Genomic DNA, 22,918 nt, shown 5'->3' with positions numbered 1-22,918 from the left:
GTTTACGTAATGCAAGGAGAACCAGTTTTTGCGAAGATATACACATACGCGTTTACGTACGTGTATCCATGTGTCCTATGTATATGCATAATAGCAGCAGAGTAAGCAAGTACACGATAAAAAATTCGATAGCAGCTGTGGTAATCTAATGAGATATAACAGAAACTCTTGAGTATACTAATTAAATATTATATACAAGAAATATTTTTTTTTTCAAGAATAATAACATAATTACTTCTTCGATATTATAGTTAAGAAATTGTTTTTTCTAGTTTGAAACAAAGGAAGTAAATAATTTTAGTTTCTAAAATTATATACAACGAACATTATTGTACAATTGTAATTGAAAATTTAATTGAAACGAGGTGAATAGATAAATAATGAAACAAATGAAGGATAAGAAGATCATATTGAGACGTGGGTAATCGTCGATTTGTTTGAAAAAAAAAGAAAAAAAAAATATTCCTCGGTAGCACCTGCGGTGTAAGTTCTCGTCTGTGTGCTCAGGTAACTTCTACGCTTAGGTATGCTGCGTGTCGTTGTCTCGGCTTCGTCCTCAAAGGTAATTCTGTTCATCGTTCACCTGCGAAGCGGCAGGTGTGTCCCTTCCGAAGGTTACAATTGTACCTCCACGGTTACGTGAAATTATTACCGCGCCTTCTCGTCTTTTCTCTTCGTCAAATATTATTTTTAATATTTTTTATATTTAATCAATTCTCTTACTGGCTTATAAATGAAAACAAATATCCGAACGAAAGATTATTCAAATCTCGAAGTTATTCCAAACGTGTATTCAAATTTCAATTATAAAAGAGTCAGAGTCCGAAAGAAAAATCGATCGTTAGGGACGAATGAATCACGTGGAATTGTTTAAACGAGAGACAATGTTTATTCGTTCCATCGGATTAAATCGATTGTCTTCTTTGCTTAGACTTTGGAATTTCGTTGGAAAGGGAAGAGGTTTATTGTTCCAACGCTTTCAGTTCATCGATCGATCAATAAGCTTTCCTCTCGTGGTCTCCATTTACAAATTCTTTGACAACGGTGTCATGTACAGTGTTCGTACCACATATGCATGAACATTGCATTCATATACGTATGTAAAATATGTAAAATCGTTTTCATTCAAGATTATAACTTAAGATTACAATCAATATCTCTCTCTCTAAATTTTTCTAATCGTTTTTCTTTTTTATGTATGTGTGTGCCTATAGTTGCCATATGTTCGACTCATCGCGTATGTCGTATCTTATCAAGACGGTTCACAACATTCACACATACGCACACTATAAAGCGCATAAGCTGGTAACAAAACGCGTTAGAAACGAACGAGTACACGTTTGGAATTAATTTCAAAGGAGAATTGTTTCTTCAACATGAGGACACGCGTATGTAACTATACGTGCTTCAACCAGTACAACTGTTTTTACACTTGCAAAATTTATTCTTCTTTTTCTCTGTTTTTTTTTTTTTCTTTTTTTTGTGTGTGTATTTTTTTATACTATTCAATGGCTGACTAGCCTATTTGGAAAGGTAAAGAATACTTAAATAGTATTTATTCTGTGCAGAAGTATATAGGTGTATTCAATCAGACAAACGATTGCATAAAAAAAAAGAGATGCATTGAAAATAAAAAAAAATCAAATGTGATTGTAAGCAAACGTACAATGAAATGGCATAAATATAACAGGATAGATAATATATAATAATAAAATAAACGGGAATAGAGAAATTCTATATCGAGGAATATAACGAAAAGTGCAATTGACGGTAAAACAAAAATTGAGGAGAGGGATAATAAAAAGAACAATTTTAAAAAGAAAGAACAGGAAAGTAGGGCAACTAAGAAGAAAAGCGATAAAAAAATCGATATAGAAAATGAAATTGAAACGATGTTGATTGAAAGGAAAACGAAATTTTCGCGTTCGGAATTGAACGAGCGAGATAGCTCGCGTTGCCTGCGCATACTATGCAACGTCGTTTTATAGGGTTGTTCATCCCGTGTGAACGATCTTAACGAGTTGAAACAACTTTAATTAAGCGCATTACGCTAGACCGACCAGTTGAATTTAGCCTATCGCCGGTCTAACATAAGCGACACGAGGAAATATAACCGTCTCTCTTGGTTTTATAACTTAAGATCAATTTTCTCTAACGGGGGAGGAGGGGGTTTGTTCTATGACCAGAACAAAAAGGCAAAAAAAAAAGAAAGTGCATTAGTACGAATAAAAAGAAAATGTAAGATAATTTTTGAAGTGATACGAGGTGAGCCAAAAATTCTAAAGACTTGTACCATTGAAAAACATTTAGTCGAAAAGTCTTGAAGGAACTAAAGGGAAAAATCATCTTTTCACAACTTTTGAGCCCCCTCACCCCATTCTGTAATATTAAAAATAAAAAAAATAAAAGAATAATATAAAGAAGCAGTTGAATCTTGTCGAGGTTAATAATATGAGGATTGTGAGTTAAAAGAAATGTTGAGTTCAACGACAAGAAGACGTCGACTTTTGCAATGTTTGCAAGCTCGCAAGATAAGCACCTGTTATCACGAGAGAAAAAGAAAGACACGAAAAAGAAGTCAGAATTTATGAGGGAACACGAGCTGCTGGCCTCTTTTTCTCTCTCTTTTTGTTTGTTTTTTTTCTTTTTATCCATGCCGATTACCAACACTCTCTGTCTTCTCCCTTTTAAAACTGTACACACATTCGCATATGTACATTCACGCGTACGCATACATGTTTCTATATATATATACACATACTCGGTACTCTGAGATTTACCTTGGTGAGTTACGAGGTCCCAGGATCGAGCATACGTCTCGAGAAATCGACCTAAGTTGTCATTTTATTATATGGTCATGTAGGGCACACGTATATACAGTCAGTCAGTCAGTCAGTCAGTCTTTCTTTCTCTCTTTCTCTCTCTCTCTGACTACTCGGCTGGATTACATCTTCTCGTATTCCATTGGCGGGTAATTTAAGTCGCACGATTAAGTCAGCGAGCATCGTTCGTTGGGGTACATCGATGTAAAAGGCATGGAGATGCACGAGAAGGAAGCCGGTTTTACTAATCGTAAGTACGTACTCGATAAATCGACTCGTTCGATCGATTAGTCTCAGATTTTGATCGTAAATCTCTTGATATCTTGTTATTTTTTTTTGTAATCGTCTTAAAAATATCACCTATCTTTCTTTTCTTTCTTTTTTTTTCGTTTATATATATACCTGTACGCGATGATCTGGTTAAATGAAAAATAATTGAACCGGTGAGGAGAAGAAACAAAATTGCGTAGAACTTTTCGTATAAAATTGAAAAAGGATATGTTCCCCGTCTTTTTCTCACGTGTCGAAGGAACGGGGTTGAATCATTGCACGCGTTCATGGCACACGCGAGAAATACCTACACGCCTTCTAATTTATCTTGACCCGTGACTCCGAAGACCGAAGTCTGCGAAGAAAGGATGAGAAGAAGATTAAGAAAAAATAAACTAAAAAAGAAAAAAGAAAAAAAAAAAGGAACGACCGTCTATCGGTTCATGCGAGAAGAGAGAAAGAAAGAAAGAAGACCGGTTTTCTTCATCCATCCCCCTTTTTTTTTGTCTTTTTTCTTCTTCGTATTCGTTTAAACCTTTTCTTTTTTTCTTATTTCTTTTTCTCTCTTTTCCCACGAGCCTTGGGCATAAGGCGAGGCGCGGGCGAAATCGATTTGACGCGACGAGTCGTGATTTCTATCGCAGACGCAAACATTATAACACAACAACAACATATATAAAACAATAATGATACCAATCATGATCCACCACCGTGTTACAAAATTTTTATCTCTATGCTATTCTTGTTTTTTTTTTTTTTAACGAAATAATTTCTACCCTTCGAACTATTTTCGTAATAATATTTTTTATGGCTTTTTTTTTATTATGTATTATTTGCAGCCATGGCGAACGCTGGTCTTGAAGTACGAGAAGCTGGCCGGGCGTTACGAGTTCAAACGGAAGCACCGCATCTTGTGTCCACGGGAAGCGGACGATTGTCGACTGCAGTGACCTTGCATCCTTTACCAGAAGGTAAAACCAAGTTACATGTATTTTATACGAGCTATAATTCTTTACTACTGAAAATAATAATTACAGTCTAACGTCAAAAATAATAGCATTATCTTTTACATGAGAAATGAAATGGAGTTAAATATTAGGTTTTTCCCATAAGTTCTTTCCGCGCCACGCTACGTATGACTTCGAGCCGAGCCCCTATACATTTATTATTAATAATTATTCTACGCATAGATATGATATACTTGGAACTTCTACAAAAAAAAAAACCAATCACCTGCAAGTTGCTCATCGAAATCGTTTGTTTGTTTGTTGTAACTTGTACTCTCGTACATATTATCGATATTACGATGATTAAGCTAAAGGGCTTCCTTTAAAAACGGAATGGGGGAGAGGAGGAGAAGAGGAACGATAATTCGTAAGGAAAACGATCGCTCGTTTTCTAAAGACTCTCGATGACGTTGCACAAAAAAGAAAATGAAATCCCATGGTGTTTCTCGATTGACCGTCCATATCTTTGTCTTTGTCTTGATTTTTGTTCTTTCTCTTTCTCTTTGGAAGGCGTGTCTCCTAGAGATAAATTCTTTCGATAGAGTCAATTTGTGGGGAAAATAATCGCGTGTGGAAGGAACGAAGTGATATCATCTCGATGAAAGAAAAGAAATTAAAAAAGAGAAAAAAGGAGGAAGGGATGTCTGAAAAAATCCACGTATAATAGCGCCGACAGATAAGATTAACTTTCGTAATCGTGAACGTACGAAGAAGATTTTTTTACCGCTCACGCTCGAGTTGCATTCGTTTCTTTTCTTGCCTATCCAAGGATTTAAATTGCAACAAAAATCTTTATTTGTTAAGTCGACTTTGCAAATATGATGTCATCAGTAAGATAACATCACACGCAGCAGGATAACGCGTATATTTAACTTGGAACATTCCAATCTCGTCTAATATATCTGTTCAATAATTTTAGACGATTTTGTTCCACGCTAAGCTCGCTTTCTTGCATACCGAATACTACTCGAAATATTCTAATCTTTTCTAATCTATCATCGTGTAATATTTTCAAGGGCAGATAACTAACGACAGAAATAAAAAGAGGAAGAGAGAGAAGAGAAGTGAGGATGAAATTATCATCCAGCAAAATGAAATAATTAGTTACCACCGGCAGGAAGATAATTTTGAAGAGGGAAGAAGGATTTGATTAGAGTCAAATTTTCGAGGGGGAACGAATAAGGTCCATAATTTGTTAATTTGATATCTCGACTACTAGTTCAGGATTAATCTCATGGATGTGTTGAATCTTAGTTCGGTGTATTTGTGTAAAAATGCGATTAGATTATTAAATTTGATCGCGTGTATATGTTACATAAAATAGAAGCAAGAGTCGAGCAAGCAAGCGCTTTCTTCTTCTTCTTCTTCTTCTTCTTCGTATGCTATGCTGTTTCCTTCCCTTTTCGAACTCTCTCGTGCTCGACTACATATTCCTGAAATAATCGAGCTCCGCTAGAAAGGCCGCGGGTGCGTGCGTGTTGCGAGTTCGCCTCATCGTTGAAATATTCCCTTTTAAAAATACATCGTGTAAGATGTGTTACGCTTTCGTCGTCTAGTCATCCGTGTACTTCGACGAGATGCATTCAAAGTTTAACGTCCAATTTCCGGAAGGAAGTTCGACTCCAAGAAAAAAAAAAACAAAAAAAGAAAAGGAAAAAACTTATGCCACTGTAAGATACGTGATTCGAAGGATACGAATGTATTTCAAAATTGATCGAACGAAATGAAAAGGAAGAATTTCAAATAAGATAATATCGCATCCAAATCGTTCATTTTCAACGTTGAAAGAAATTTGATCGTTTCATCAAGAGCATCTTAGCATTCGAAAGGGAACAGAGAGAAGAGAGAGAGAGAAAGAGAAAATAAACGAATAAAATAATAAAAAAAGAAAGAACGTAAAAAGTAGGGTGTTGCACGCGGGAGGTGAGGGCGCTTTATGCAGCGCGCCATTTCTGAAAGAGCGTTCTTCGATGCACGTGCTTTCATACGCGCGTATAAATTGCTCGTACGGGAGGGTATATAAATGGCGTAAAGACGCTTGCTTCTTCTTCGCTCGGAAATGAAGGGAAGAGGCGGAAGAACGAGAAGTAAAAGAAGGAGAAAGAAGGTGGTGTTGGTGATGGTGGCAATGGTGGTGGTGGTGGTGGAGAAACGGAGGACACTAACCCAGCAAGAAGAGACCATGCTGGCTCATAAGTGCATACCTCTCTCTCTCATTCTTGTTCTCTCTTGCTTTCTCAGTCACTCTCGTGCTCTTTCTTCAAGTTGTACAGCAGTACTTAAATATAGTCGCTTCGTGGAGAGCAGGGCACTCGCAATATAAATTATTGCATGAGTCAATCCTCAAAGTGCGCTCTTTCTTCCTCTTTTACCTCTTTACTTACTCATTTTCTATCTCTATCACTCTCCACGTTGCTCTTTCTCCTTATCTTTCTCTCATAATCGCTTATGTGCAGCACTTTCCCTAGCTCCTATCTCTCTATGCATTTTTTATTCTAATTTTCTTCATATATAATATTTATGTACCCTTTTATAATCTTTCTCGCGTCGAATATTACAATTTTATTTCATTATAAATTGAGTGGATTCATTTTTTATTTAAATATAATCTTTTTTACATAATAATTAATCTTTTTTTTTTTATTTTTCATTACATCTTAGCGTTGTTCTTCATCTTTTTAAATTGCGTTATACGAATTCATGTTTAATTTGATTTCCTATTTTAGTATTTCTTTTAATTTTGTATTTTCAAGCCAATCCCAGATATTTCTTCGGTCTATTCTTTTCCAGAACTTCCAGAACTTCCAGAACTTCCAGAATATAAGCCTAAGCTCGCTTGTTTCTCGTTTCCTTGGAAAAACATTGGGAAATGGTAACGGGTAGTCATGGAGTAGTTACAACCAGTGAATCATCCTAATCCAAGAAGTATTTTCTAGTATGAGATGAGAGGTGATTCCACTCGGAAATATTTTATTCCCGTTTCCTTCGAAAGATTCATCGAATCTAACCGTTTCTTCGATCTTTTTTTTCCCCTTTTTGTAATTCATTTTAATTCATTTCATTCATATAAATTAAATATCAATTTTAAATATAAGATGATTCAAGTCAAAAATGAACATTCGTACGAATTCTTTTGTTCGTTTCAAAAAGTTACGAGGTCGTTTATACCCTGTATACTTGGAAATTGATTGCGCCCTTTTTTTTTTTCTAAGATCTAATAATCCTCGTTCCTCGGCTCACTTTTCAAGTAATTCTTTCTTATTATCTGACAACCGTGTCTTCCATCCATCTAGAGTCATCTTTATTACGCAGCCCGATGAGATCCAATTGCGTTGTAGTCATCATAGTTTAAACGAGACGAAATAAACAAGATAGCACCGAGCTAGAAAGTCAATTAGTTGAGTTCTTCAAATAAAAAATATCAATTGCAAGGAGACATTTTTACAAAAAAAGAAAAAGAACCTTGAATTCTTTTCAAATGAATCATATTATTTAAAAGTGTCTCTATTATTTATTTTTAGATAATATTAAATAACTATTAGGCAAGACCTAATACAAAAGTAATTAAATTGTTGCGGATACTAGGGTGAATTGAAAAGTTTTCCATGTTAGGCTATAAAATTTGTCAATCCACCACCATCCACGTATATTACACTGTAAATATTAAAATATATATATCAAATATATTAAAAATAATTTCATTTTACTATTGCATAAATTTAAAAATGAATATCTTACACAAAAGAGCGAGAGTAAATTCTTGGACTGGAAGTATGAAGCTCGTTCGAATACAATAGGGACCAAAGCGAATTGGTTTGTCAGGAAGTTGCTTCCTGTTTTTAAATCTCTTTCTCTTTCTCTCTCGTATGCACCTCGCTGATTATCGTACGAATGTGTTGTTGTTTGTGTCTCTTTTTTTTATTTCTTTAGTCTTTTTTTCCCCCATTCATTTCGAGTAGAATGAATAGAGCTTGTAACCTGTACACAAAGTGTATAACACAGTAGTGTTGTATTATGTATCTTCACACAATCGATAAATACAAAGATACATAGCTAGATAGATAGATAGATAGATAGATAAAGAGAGAAGACTGGTTGCTAAGTATACATGGTCTCCATGTGTACTATAATGCAACCAAGTGGAACTTGTCTACCCCTTTTACCGATACAAACAATGAACCGTTCAAGCAAATAGTCACAATGCTGGAAAATGAGAAGATTAAAAGCTTTCGATTGTACTTCTCTACCCTTGTTGATTATGCTGAAAGATCAAGAAGATTATATCGTCGAATAAGGAATATCTTATTATATTTCACTATCAAAGAAAATACTCTTTTCAAATAATCCTTCATGATCAAACTGGACGTAGAATAATTAACAAAAATAAGAAACAATGAGAATAGATGACAAATATTATTACCATTGATTATTCAATAATAACAATTATATTGCATTAATAATGAATAATTGCGAAATAAGAAAAGAAATGTAGTTCGAAGAGGACAAAGACATTGGAACGAGTTGTCCTGTCAGATTCCAAGTATCTCAAAGGTTCTCCCTTAAGTTAGGGATATATTTTAGACATGGCGGACGGGTTTCCAAAAAGACTGAAAATGCATGGAAAGGGAAGGAAGAAGAGAGAGTGAGAGAGAGAGAGAGTAGAACCGCGCCAAAACTAAATATAACTGCAGTCCTTTGTAGAATGCACTGCGATTTACTCGCGTCTTGCGAGATCGGAATACGCCGCGGACTCTGAATTATACTCTCGGGTACACTGCACGAGAATCTTTTTCATTCTTCTATTTTCTCGGACGATTACCGAACGAAAGTAAGTGTGAATCCTGGTGCCCTCCGAGGCGCCGATCTAATCTTGGATGTCCAAGAAATATAAGAACAAAATGGAGAAATAAATGTCTGAATCATAACAGACTGGGACGACATTTTTATTGAGACGAAAGAGAGACAATCGGTTTAGAAAGAAAATGAAAAGAAAACAAATATGATGTTAGCTTTTAAGTTAGAAAAGTCTAGCAAATTTATTAGAAATATCATTATTTCGTTGGTTGAGAACTACTGAGAGACATCGATTACTGTTAACGCGTGTGCCTCTTTCATGTAACGAGGTGTAATGAATAGAACCTAAATCTCCCTCTCTCTCTCTCTCTTTCTGTATATGTAACTATAGTTCCGTCGTAGAATTGTGGGTGCAAATGGTGAACTCAGATTTCCAAGGATTTGCTAATTTAGAAGGGAAAATAAATTCGAATGGTTAACTTTGATCCTCGTTTCGGTTCAAATAAACATTGAGAGCGTGGTAGTTTGAAGATCTAGCGTTGAAAGATCTTGCACTTGAGAATTCACCTATTATTCAAGTTCTACTGTATGTCGGTAATTTGAAATATCATTATTGATCGAATGATCAAAAATGTGTGTGCGCGCACGTATATAAAAATCTGATAAGTTTTTTTTTTGTTGGTACAGGTAGGATTACTCTCGGATCGAACAGGGATGCTGATATTCCATTGGCCGGTACAGGAGTTGAATCCATTCATTGCGCGATCGAAAACAATAACGGTGTGGTCACTCTTCATCCCATAAATGGAAACACGGCTATCGATGGTGTCCCGATAAATTCATCGGTGCGACTTATTCAAGGTAAGACCTTGTGCCGATACTATTGCAATATGTGTGTGTGTGTACCACCGACGTACCAAATTCGTCTCGACCCAAAAGAAAGTCTCGAAAGAAGGATACTTATCAAACGTTCACTCTCACTTTTCGATTGCCTAAATAATATCAAAGAAAAAACAGTTATTCGATCTTTTGAAATAATGTTATTTTCTTTTTTGAAATGTTTCACATAAAAATTGTATTTATTTCATAGATAAATAGATAGATAAATATATTAGTATTGACACGTTACAACGTAATAACAATAAAAATCACATTTAAGATTGTTCTTCCTTGTCGTGTGTTATAGGTTGCATGCTGTCGATAGGCAGATCAAATTACATGCGCTTCAATCACCCTGCCGAGGCCAAGCAACTCCGATCGGTACTGCCACAATCAAGAATTTCCATGGCACCCATAAGCTTCTCCCTACCTGACAATCAACTTCAGGAGGGCTGTCACTTGGAAAGAAAGCCACCGGTTGCGCCAAGAAAATCACCAAGGAATTCATGTTCCGACGACGAAGTTGGCTTCCTTGGGAAGTTAACGAAATTTGAGATGTTGTCGAAGCAAAACAGAAACAACAACTACGTATCACCGAAAGTATTTCCAGCAGGTGGTATTACGACCAACGTTCCGGCCGATCAGATTTTAGGACACTCGAGAACACCGACTTCCTCGGCAAGGAACAGTTCCAATTTATCGAGCAACAATAATTCGCCAATTCAAAATCTGACGAGTTTAGACAGAAGCCGCTCGAACACTCCGTGTTTCGTTACGTCATCCCCAAATAATCATTCCTTCGAAGACAATCGTCAGTCAACAACGGAAAGTAATAAAAATCATAGCAGATCTAACACGCCTAATCAAAACTCACCGATGTTAGATCACAATCGTTCCTTGTCTTATCAGAACTCGCCGACCTTAAATCGTAATCAAATACAAATGTTCTCAACGGCTGAAACTTATTTGAAGACTTACAAGCCATATTATCGCGACAATAAAAGCGAGAACGATCAAGGTGTTCAGAATTACGTTATGCCACGAAATTCAGCCTCTCGTACGGATCTAATGTCTCGTAGTATGATGTGTCAGAGATCTAATGATCTGGATGATCTCGGAGTTGGTAGGGAATTCGACATGAGTCAGAGTTTGATTGTCACCAAAACCACTACGGAATATTTACAATTGGAAAAATTTGGATCGAATTCAAGCCTTTGTAATGGTTCGGTGACACCAAATCGCTGCAACAATAACGTCAATAGTAACAACACCACCAGTGGTGTAATTAGGAACGCAGTTGGTCCAAATTTTGGTTCCAGTCCAAATATCATCAAACGGATTCAACCACCGAGTCCAGCGTTTAATCGTAACCCCAAATACAGTGGTGAACAAAATAGGCCGTATACTCGTGTTAAGAGTCCAACGCCGAGCATAGGAAGTGGTTGTTCGTTGGAGGAACTTCGTGAACGGCAAATCGATGCTGAAAACAAACGTCGCGAGGCGGAGAATAAAAGAAAAAGGGCGCAGGAAGAAAGATTAAGAGAACAGGAAATTGAAAGACAAGAGAAAATGAGATTGGAAGAGATTTTGGCTATGTGCGCGGAATACGAAAGACAAAGTACCATCGATAAACCGAGACAACCTAACAGGTAATTTTTCTTTATAATTATACTCGTCATTTTAACGACAATTTTAAATCCGATTGTATCGTTTAACCGGAATAATGATTTTCTTTTCATAGAATCAAAACGAATGGTTCTCTTCCACGAGACAAACGATTAGGAGGGGGTGGCTACGCATCACCGTACGAAAGCCCAAAAAGTCCATCGAAGAATCAACCACATTTTTCTTTCGAATCGCCAAAACAGCAACCGTCGTCGACGAATAATTACGAGAACGTGACAGTACAAAATTCCAAAATGATCTTTCAAAATAATACTTCGGCCATCGATCAAAAAGATCAAATCCCACAGAAATTGGAAAGTCCAATAATCCAAGATACAGCGATTCAACAAGCTATACCAAATCATAGTAACAACAATAATCAAGCTACCACCACCAAATGGGCGGCGAATAACACAAGTAATAGTTTTTCTAATTCGATTTCACAAGCCCGTACACCAAATTACGAAAATATCACTTTCGATCGTGCCGCGGCTAATAATAATAATCATAATAATAATAATAATAGCAACAATAACAACAACAGCGACGAACGGGAAAGTACAAAAGAAACTTCGACTTATGGAACGATTCAATTGAATGGTACGAAAATTTCGACCCAACAGCAAACAACTTTGGCGCAAAATTACGAAAGATTCGTGTCTTCCAATGGCAATTTGAGTTTGTACGAGAACGTAATCGTGTCTTCCATATCACCAGCATCATCATCGATGCCAAACAACACTCCTAATCATCATAACAATAACAGTAGCAATAGCAGTAACAACAACAACAATAATAACAATAACAATAATAATCAAATCCATTCCATGCCAAAGAAAAATGGTCAACTTTCTAATTCGTGCGAAATGATAGAAAACAAATTGACGATATCGAACGACGATCTTCTCGAAGCGATCGAGCAATTGTCAATGTTGTCAAAATCCAAAGAAATTTGTACCACGCCGAAAAGAAATAATTCCGAGAAGGATAACGCGAAATCTAACGAGGCCAAGGCTGATAAAGAAAGGAAGGAATTGGAAGAGGAGGATAGAAAAAAGTACATCGAATTTTTGCAAAACGAAAAACTTCATATTCTCAGTAACATGGATGCTTTGAAGAGAAGCGTTGCGGATATTGAAATTCAAGAGGAAGAGATCAGCAGAGAGGTAATTTTTAAATTAATTAAATTTATTATCAATTATGTTGAATTTTTTGATTACAGTCAATTTGATTACAATAATTATTAATAATTTCAGTTGGAATTGGAAAAGGCTCTCTTATCGGCCGAATACGAGTCGGAATCTTTAAAGTTGACACAAGAGGAGAGTGAGAAGATAAAGGTCCAGATGAGGATCAATGAACTCGAAAGAGAAATGGCCGAGGATAACACGACCCAAGCGAAGTTACAGACAGAGGCTAAGCAAAGAGTACAGAGAGCTCAACAAGCTTACGCTAGATTAGAAGAAGAATTAACGCGTTCCATGGATGAAATGAGGCAGCAGGACATTGGTGAAAAGTTGGCAGCTCAGCAAGACGTCCTTGAAACTGAGAGGAAAGCTTTCGAGGATTTGGAATTCCATCATCTGGAAGAGGAAGCGAGCAAACTCGCTACCAGAGAGGAATTACAAAGGTTTGAAGACATTTTTTATTACTTTTTTCATTTATTCTATTTTTTACTCGTTGATTTATATTTTTTGATTAATATTTTGGCAGGTATTTGAGCGAATTGACGTCGAGAATAGAAACGAAGAAAGCTCAATTAAACAATTTGGAGTCTCAACGATCGGAAGCCAACAATATAGCGACAAAAGATGCTAGAAGCCTTGAGAGACAAAAATTAGGCCATTTGAAACGATTGGAAGAAGTAAGATACAACAAATTCAAACGATATGCCTTTTCTACTACAAAAATATTGATTTCATGTATTTCATTTGTTCTTCTTGTTTTCTTTTTTGTTTAATTTTTGATTAGGGAAGAAACAGATTGCGAACCATCAACGATGAACTCGAAAACTTGTTACAAAATTCCTACGATAATTGCGAAGAGAAACGATCACCGAGCAGGGAAGATTTCGATAGAATCTCCAGAGTCACCATTGACTCTCCCATAGTAAATAATCAGGGCAGCTTAGGTAGAAAGACTATCGAGTCCCTCAAGGAAATTGAGAGAAATCGTCAGCTTCATTTAGCGAAACAAGGTTGGTACCTATAAAAAATAGGTCCATTTATTTTAGATTAAACAAAACGAATCAAATATTTAAACAGGTAGCCAAGTGATTTCTGAAGAAAGGAGAAGAGTCGAAGAACTCAAAAGACGCGTTCAAGACGAAGTACGTTCTCAATGGGAGGAACGAAAGATGAATTGTGCTTCCTTCAATAGTGTAGAGTCGGGTGAAGAATCTTCGAGCTATTCGACAGGCTTAACGGAAAGGTATCTATCACATTTCTCTAAATCTTTTAATCTTGATTATAATCTTATCAAATCCTACGCTTCGTATAAATCAAATTTAAAAAAAGAAAGATCAACTCGATCCCTACTCGAAATAAATTTCATCGCGATATGTTTAAAATAATGAATACGTGAATGAAATAATTCATGTAATATCCGATATTACAAGGACATCAATGACGCATGTTCGCTATAGTGTTAAACTTGTACGAAAACTTTTTAACAGAGAGGGGAGAAAGAAAGGGAAGCCATTGAAAAATCTTATTAAATATTCCACGTACGTTTTCGATCATCCGTATAACGGATCTCTCAACTCCCAGTACCGAATTGTTCTTAGTATAACGCGAGCTCCAATCGGAGTAGGTTTTGATATTTACAAAGTGTTTGAGAATTATTCTCGTCGGTATATGATCAATGGATCTTTAATATATTTCAATAAAAAAAAGAAAAAAATAATAAATAAAAGAAAAATTGAACGCATCATTAAAAATATCAACGATAATAACAAGCAACGTATTATTTAAAATCATTCTAAATAGACAAAGTTCAAGAAGTCTATAAACTTATCACGGTTTAGAGTAGAAAAAAAAGATAGTGCAATAAAATCAAGGATCTCTCTTATTTGCTTAATCCCAATATTTACATTTACAAAAATTGGAATTTGTTCAGAGTCAGAAGTAAAAGTGGAAGCCTTGAAAGTTCAAATTTACGAGGAAGGAAACCGATTGTATGTTACGATCATGATGACGAGAAGTCTGATTGCTCTTAACAATCAAACGTTTTAGCGAACCTCTTAACAATCTATCCAGCTCTCTCTCTCTCACTCACTCATTCACTCACACATGTGCATATGTGTACGGTTATTCTCATAAGTCTCTTAATGTATCTGGTATAATGTATGTATATGTGTTCTGAGTGCTAGTATTGCTATTCGAAGTGGGGCGTTATCATGCGATACGATATCTCTCCTAACTCGCTGTCTTTTCACGGCTCGTCGACGTTAACATCAACGTTTTTTGATACGTCGTCGTCGTCGTCGTCCTCCTTCTCTATCCAATCTAGTACACGAAAACTAAAATCAATAATAAAATAAAGAAAGCGAGAGAGGGAGAGAGAGATAAAATTCTGTTCGTAAAATTCAATATTGATCCAAGTGTAACGTACGAAGATAGTGTTTAAATTATGTTTTTTTTTTTTATTAATCTATCATAAAAATATGTTTTTTATCGCTTGGTTTCTGACTAATTTTTTGTTCGTAAAGAAGTTTACAAAATTAATTTAAAAAATAAACAAGTATAAGTGAAGATAAGTGAAATGATTGGATCTTGGCAAGTAAGATTAAGAGTTTCATTAACGATGGATTATTACCAGTGGATTTGGAGAGATAAACTTTGATGATAAAGTGTATGTTATTAAAAAAAAGAAGAAAAAGTTTGTGGATGATGTTCAAAAATGAACGGAAGAAACGTGGGTGAAACGATTATGAACGAGGCCAGACTGAGAGGGTGCAATCTAATTACTTTTCTCACGAGCAATCGTTATTATCTTGCTACTAAGGATTGGATTTGTGAAAATTGTTATAATCCTTTGGAAACTCGTACTCGCGATATTCGTCAACGTTGTCTGTAAGTTTCACGGTATTTTTCATTTCTTATTATTCGCTCAGAAATAAAATATACAAAAAATAATTGAAATACCTCCACTAAAATACATATTTATTTACTTAGTTTTATTAATTTATCGAATAGGTACTATTTCATCTGAAATTAATTTTATTTTATTTTTATTTGAATTTTTACCTGTAATCGTTTGGTGATTGCATAACGTGTTAGTGTATTTGTGATATTTTTTTTACTGAACTACTATAAATTTATACGAATAACTTTGATTTAAAAAATACTGAATACGCGATATATAAAATTAAAAAAAAAAAAAATCAAATTAGTACCGAGCACAGATCAAATTTTTGTTCTCCAGTTTTATTTACTTTTTAAAATTATTTTTTATAATTTCCACGTAAATTATTTAATTATAATTTACATATATATCCCCCATTACGTGCGCACATAGGATTTGTATGTGTGTAAAGAAGTCATGTTGTGTCGCATACTTGAAATATTTCGAAAGAAATAGAAGGACATAATATTTAAAGAGGGAGGGGAGAGAGTGGTAGAGCGACCTTGAAAGAAAGCGCAGAAACGAGGGAAAATTAAGGATGACTGCATAGAAGGAGATGCGAAGGAGTGCCGTTTACTCGTTCACCACTAACACATTGTACGTGGTAGAAGAGAATCAAACGCTATGCCGGTGGCACTCTGTCGAACCGGTCGACCAAGTCACTTTGTGCTTGTTAGGTTTTAATAATACCTGCCGCGACTATAGGCCTCGTCAGTAGTCTCGTCGGTCACGAGTAGAAGAGTCGTCCCAGTACGTTTTTTCCTATGCAAACCGGCTAAAGTTCACGCTAGCAGAGAGAATCGAGATACTCTCTCGTCTATTCGTACACGTAACTTCGAAGGTAAACCCAGTCTCGTTCTTCCTAACACGCGAAAGGATTTAACAATTTTTTTTCATCCAATACGACAAACCTATTAACATCACCGTACATCCGGTATGATCCAAAAAAACATTTCCAATTATTTAAGATATTTTTTAAGATGAAAAAATGAGTAATGGTTTGTTGGCTTGGAAAAATAAACCAGCAAAGGAAGAAGAACATCGTCGCGATGATTTTATTTATTCCACGGTCTATTTGTTTGTTTATAAATTTGTCATTTTTCTTTATTTTTTCTTTTTTTTTTTTTGTAGTGGTAGCGGGAGTAGCGACGGAGCTGACGGAGGAACCGGAGAGAAATTATCACCGAGTAAACTTTCGGAACTCACCTCGCCAAGTCCAGGACCATCTAACAACTCCTACAGTCTGCTTCAAAATGATAACGTGAGTAAATCTCTCTCTATCTCTCTTTCTCTCTCTTTCTTTCTTTTTCGTTCTAATCTTCAATCTAAACTCAACAGTTCGATTTACTTGCTGCACGTCGTCGCATTCGATCGAATAAGTTTCAAATAAAGGGTTATTGGATTGTATTTGAAGGATTAAATAGATCTATTTTCTATGTTACGATTAGAATCGTTGAAAAATTTCGTAACGATAAACTACTTCGAATCTATATTTATATCTACGATGTCGCGAGTCAATGAGATATCGTTGACATCATTTTTCGTAGACTACAAGTTTTAAAATTATTTAAAATTTTATTTTTAGTTTTCTCGAAATCACACATTTTAATGAAATCGTCGATTCGTTAGGATACGATCGGAATTAATTATCGTTTAGAAAAAGTCTAACGATGAGTTTAACAAATATTTTGGAAAATTCATCGAATACGATGATATATATATATCGCAAACGTTTTTATAAGGATCGAGACGTACATTAGATGCAGCTTGGAAAACTACATCATGACCTAATTAATAGCTGTTGCTCTGCCACATTTGCTTCATTGCGTAAGAGCTTTTTCGATCGTTTCTAATACGTCTTCTAATATAAGAAAACATTTACGTCAAACATTACGTTTTTTACTTTGTAATCATCATACCGTATCTTCTTTGTTTATCCGATTCGACTGAATAATTTGCGTTTAGTTTGAAATGAAAATTAATCGTTATTTTTCATTAGTGATTTCAAATTTCATTAAATGATCCTTCGTACAATTGCTAAACTTTTACTAAATTCATGATAAATTGCTAAATCGAGATGTTATTGGTGAAAGATAAATTTTAATCATACCAGGCTTAAATCGACGAAGTTTCGATAAAGATAATAACGCGATAAAACGTTTTCTGTTTTTCTTCTAATTCCTTGCACTAATATTTGTTCGTCATTTTCATTAATTTGACATATTTTTAATTGTGCGAACATTCAAATTGAAATTCAAAAAATCAATATCGATAGGAATTTATCAATTATTTGAGTGCATGCACGCAAAATTATTTCGCGTACTTCTTTTTTAAAAAAGTTTGCCTATCGTTGGGGGCTTCCAAAAATTTGGTAAATTTTGTTATCATAATTGTTAGTAATTTTTTAAAAGAAAACAAATTGGATTTAATAGTTTAAGCAAATAACAAACATTTGCAATTATTATCTAAATGAGAGAAGGTAGAGAGAAACAAAAATTTCGCAAGTAGTAGACATTCTAGAGCAAAACGTTTTGGTCGATTCATGAGAAGAAACGTTGCTGCATTACACGTGTTTCCTTTAAGCAAATTTTAACTAGGCCAGGGTTGTAATAACGGGGTGCTTTTCGAGCCTGAGCCAACCAAGGCAAGGGTAGCATTAAAGATTAAAACTTTCAGTGAAATGTAATGAGAAAAGGCTTAAACAAAAGAGAGAAAAGGAAGGAGTTTTGGAAAAAGAAGAATTAAAAATGTCTGAGTGTATGCTATGCTCTGCCCTGCTGTACTGTACTGTAATGTACTATTTCATAACTTTTTACAAAAGTTCAACGTAAAAGCAATAATCTTGTTTCGAGAAAAACGTTTTACAAAATGAAATTCTTCTTGCAAATTAGATTTAAACGTATTAATATTTGTAACATCTTTTACTAAACATTTTTAAATATCTTATTGTATATTTTACTACAAATTTGTGCAGATAAGTTTTAATCAAAAAGAAAAAACATACTGAATATACGGTATATAAAAAAAAAATATAGGATATCAAAATGGTGGTGGGTTTATAACAGAAAAGATTCAATTTTCTAAATTTAAATGGAATTTCGAATTTGAAAGGAATTTTCTCAGAGTTTTATTCGAATGACTGGCTTAGTTGTACTATTCGTGGAATGCATTACTCTTCCCAACCCCTCTCTTTCTCTCTATTGGATGTTACGTAATAAAGCAACGAGTAAATAAAATCTAGAAAACGTTTGTTTTAGATAGGAAATGCTTCCTCTATTTGAACGACCACATAAAGAAGCTCTGGTTAAATTTTGCAAGGATGATGATATTTGTAATATACAGAAAGATGAGTAAGAAAGAGATAAAGAGAGAGAGAGACGAAGAAAACACACACACACATACATATATACATACATACATACATACAAAAACAGAAAAAGAGGGAGGAGGGAGGAGGACAAATCTTTGAAACGGAAATTGTCGAGATATTTTCTGTCTCTCACAGAAACGTCAGTTTCGTTTTGTCTCCTCGAGAATCGACAACTGTTCGAATCTGTTCTAAAAATTGCTATACATTTTTTTCTTTTTTTTTTTTGTAAAATTTCAATCATCCAAAAAAAAATCGTATCAAATGTCTCTCATGTGGATGAATTATATTAAAAGAGAAGTTAAAAAGAAGAAATGTATTAGAAAAAAACGCGTAAGTTAAATCATCCAAAGGATTTAAATTATGAAATTATATTAACGATCAATTCTATATATATATAGAATTATTTTAGGTTTCTTTATTTTTTAATGACATGAAAAATATATATATAAAAAAAATATTATTAAGTATAATAATACGTAGTCAATGAAGTCTCGAGTATCGTCGGAGTTTATTAAACGAGTTTCTGTATAAAGTGTGAGAAATGACGGAATAATAGGAGCATTTTCCTTTGTATGAATCACTCAGGGCTACCTCATTAAGCAATTTTTCCTCATTGACTGCCCTTATGCGAAGTCATGCTCTCTCTCTCTCTCTCATTCTTTCTTTCTCTTTCATTCTCACTCGAGTACGCTTGAAACGCATGAAATACTTCTACGAACATTGTGAACGTGACTTTTTACTTGATTAAAATTTCAAATTTGATTAAATAAATGTATTATCGTCATATTTTTATTTTTGTCTCCTCATAGATCGTCATTGTTATCAACTGTTTAAATTTAGAATATGTCGTAGGATTTAATCGCTAAAGGATTATGAGGGAACCTCTCCTGACCTATCACACACATAGAACCAACACGTTAAAGCAATATAAATACGATTACATTTTTTTTAAATAGATGAGAGATGATAGGAGAACGTCAATGGAAGGGGAAAGGCTGAGTAACAACAGTGGTGGTATCGTTGACGGAAACGGAAGCCGACCTCTTTCACAGATCTCCAGTGAAATGGATACTATCGGTCCACTTCAACCTGTCAAACATCGAGAAAAGGCTAAACTCCAGGTAAATTAATGAATTTTTAAGACGTTTTTTTGTTCTTTATCATGAAAATCATTTAAAATTTACATTTAAGGCTGAAGAAAAAGTATTATCAATTTACGAACTAATAAATGTCATATCAATAGTGACCAATAATTTTGCAATCCTCGTTATCTTTATCAGCGATAAGTTTGACGCATTAAACGATGATTTCTAAATCTATTTTCAGAGGCCGCTAACAAGATATCTACCTATAAAATCCGAATCCTTGGATCTGAGGCATCACATTGAAACTGCCGGACATCAGTTGCAGCTGATAGATGATGTCACAGTTAATACTACCAGTTGCAGTGGCTATTTATCAAAGATGAGTAAAAAGTTTCATCACTGGAACAAACGATGGTTCGTTTTCGATCGAAAGAGGAAAACCTTAACGTATTACAGCGATAGTAATTCGAAAAAGGCACGAGGAGTTATTTACTTTCAGGTATAAAAGAAAATAACAAATATTTTTTTCTTCAAAATAATCAAATGGATAATATAATAAATAGGGATAATTTGTGTTGTTATTTCATTTATTTTATACAGTCGATAGAAGAGGTTTACGTGGATCACATGAACACAGTTAAATCACCACAACCATCGTTAACCTTCATCATAAAAACTTCATCAAGATTGTATCACCTGATGGCACCTAGTCCAGAAGCTATGAGAGTTTGGGTCGACGTAGTTTTCACAGGAGCAGAAGGATATCACGAATTTGATCATGGCGTTTGAGAAAAGACAGAAAAACAAAAGACGAAACGCTTATTAATAATTAATTTGTATTTTTGAAGAAAAACAAAAGAAAGAAAAAGATCTCTTGGTAAAAATCTCGGTCCTTCGATTTGGAATAAAAAGAAACTAAGAAGAGAAAAAAAAAAGCAGAAGATATGCCTGTTGAAGATCCTACGCGACGAAATTGAGAAAATTCGAATAAAAAAGAAACTAAATTATTAGCAGTCGCGTGTCAATTTGTTATTTAATCGATTATGAAAATTGTTGGAATTAGAGAATAAGACTTATCGAAAGAATTATACTAACTCGAGTATATTGAAAATTGAAGAAAAAGAATTTTAATATAAAATAAAAAAGAACGAATAAGAATATTTGGAGATGATTTGTAATTTATGAGGCAGCTGCCAAGACCGAGTCTGTAGCAGCTCATGGTGTACATGTACTTTCTAACCGATTCGATTATTATAAAGTTACTTCGCTATTGCCATAATTAGCATGAATTTAAGGATTATTAGTTTTTATGTCGTCCAATAAGTTGATCTTTTATTCCATTTCTTTCCCCATCTTTTATATTCGTTTATAATAATTGACTACACTTTCGAAAGAAAAAAACATTTTTTACATATAAATCTCGGTGCTGCAACTTATACGAATGAAAAAAATCTCTCTCTCAAATTTGCATAATCGCGTACATTTTGTATATTTATCTAAATTAATATTAAAATTGTTATCTTTATTATTGAAGTAAGATGTAAAAACAAAAAAAAAGACGAAAATGAGAGAGTAAATTACTTTGCCATTAATGCCAATGTATTTAATAAAAAAATAATATTAATAATAATAATAATAAAAATAATAATAATAAGAATAAGATTTAAGCCACTATAAATTAGTCTGTTTAACGCGCAAGTATTACTCATTAAAAATGAATGATTATGCAAGTTATAATAGTAGTATAAGTTCGTATTATTTAAACGAAAAAAAAAAAAAAATAAGCGTTCATTAGGGTCTTCGTAGTTTTTTGTAGGCATTTTTAATCTAGTCTTCCAGGGTAGAATAAATATATATGAGGATACACGCCTGTACTGACCTTTTTTTTAATTATTATTTTCTTTTTTGTTTTTTAAATAAATATTCAGAATAAGGAAAATGCATGCACTTTTGAGAAACGTTGTATATAACTTAAAGTATCGCTTGTGAGATACTTTGATATATCAGTCATTATTACCCATTAATCAAAAATATCTTTCATATCATTTTAAATATTAAAATCACGAATACACGAATACTTGTTATTATATATAATTAACATGTATCCTCTCTCTCATTCTCTCTCTTCTCTCTCTCTCTCTCTTTATCGAAGTATAAATGCAAACATATATTTTTATTTTAATCTGGTTGAGATCTTTCCTTTAAATATTAGATTTAAATATAATAGATAAAAATTATGTATAAGTTTTGTCGTGAAAAGAATTTTATTCTTAGTTTGTTATGAAAAATTTTGCCCTTTTTTTTCTTTATTCGTTTGGTTTTTTTCCCCATTTTCATTTGCCATCAGGCAAGCTGCACATAAGAATTTTATACATGGTTAATAGTGCCCTTATATATAAATAAATATATCTATACATTATTAAGTAAATTAACGTAATTTATCGATACTGTATTATTAAATATTTCATATTTGTATTTTTGGATATATTTAAGAATATGCGATTGTGTTCAATATTATCCAAACAATATGTAAGTATTCGATCTTTTTAAAGAAAAGAAAATTTAAAAAAGTATATACGAATTCTTTTCTGTACTCAAAAAACCTACTTGTAATATAAATCTAAAAAAATTGAAATACAATTTAATAATAAGTGGCTACTGATTCTAATTAAGTAAATACTTTTAACATAAAAATCTTCGACAGAATAATATAAATTTTTAGGTATAACAAAATAACAATCTAATAATTACAAATCTAACAAAAAATAATATTTTAAATTTTTCTTTTCTTATTCAACGAACTTCTGAACAACAATACACATTTCCTTCGATTAATTAACTATTATTTTAATACTCTAATGCACTTTTCTTATATTACAGCTAAATTTTACCTTCGAAGTC

At 33.9% G+C, this 22,918-nt stretch overlaps 1 protein-coding gene across 1 annotated transcript in view; it reads left to right on the top strand.

Moving 5' to 3' along the window:
- The window catches only part of LOC122517973 (myb-like protein P), a 35,993-nt gene extending 14,697 nt beyond the window's left edge, over positions 1-21,296 (top strand). The window contains exons 2-13 of the mRNA XM_043636607.1: positions 3,932-4,063; positions 9,581-9,754; positions 10,080-11,421; positions 11,514-12,603; positions 12,694-13,067; positions 13,151-13,301; positions 13,409-13,634; positions 13,702-13,867; positions 16,694-16,823; positions 19,889-20,053; positions 20,259-20,516; positions 20,618-21,296. Coding sequence (XP_043492542.1) covers positions 3,934-4,063; positions 9,581-9,754; positions 10,080-11,421; positions 11,514-12,603; positions 12,694-13,067; positions 13,151-13,301; positions 13,409-13,634; positions 13,702-13,867; positions 16,694-16,823; positions 19,889-20,053; positions 20,259-20,516; positions 20,618-20,806 — 4,395 coding nt within the window. The 5' untranslated portion in view covers positions 3,932-3,933 and the 3' untranslated portion in view covers positions 20,807-21,296. The remainder of the gene's footprint in view (positions 1-3,931; positions 4,064-9,580; positions 9,755-10,079; positions 11,422-11,513; positions 12,604-12,693; positions 13,068-13,150; positions 13,302-13,408; positions 13,635-13,701; positions 13,868-16,693; positions 16,824-19,888; positions 20,054-20,258; positions 20,517-20,617) is intronic.
- The last annotated feature ends 1,622 nt before the right edge of the window (positions 21,297-22,918 follow it).

Source organism: Polistes fuscatus, unplaced genomic scaffold (genome assembly GCF_010416935.1).
Source record: "Polistes fuscatus isolate 324 unplaced genomic scaffold, CU_Pfus_HIC Scaffold22, whole genome shotgun sequence".
Taxonomy (NCBI): domain Eukaryota; kingdom Metazoa; phylum Arthropoda; class Insecta; order Hymenoptera; family Vespidae; genus Polistes; species Polistes fuscatus.
The sequence above is the reverse complement of the archived record's forward strand: the minus strand, read 5'-3'. Positions and strand labels throughout refer to the sequence as shown.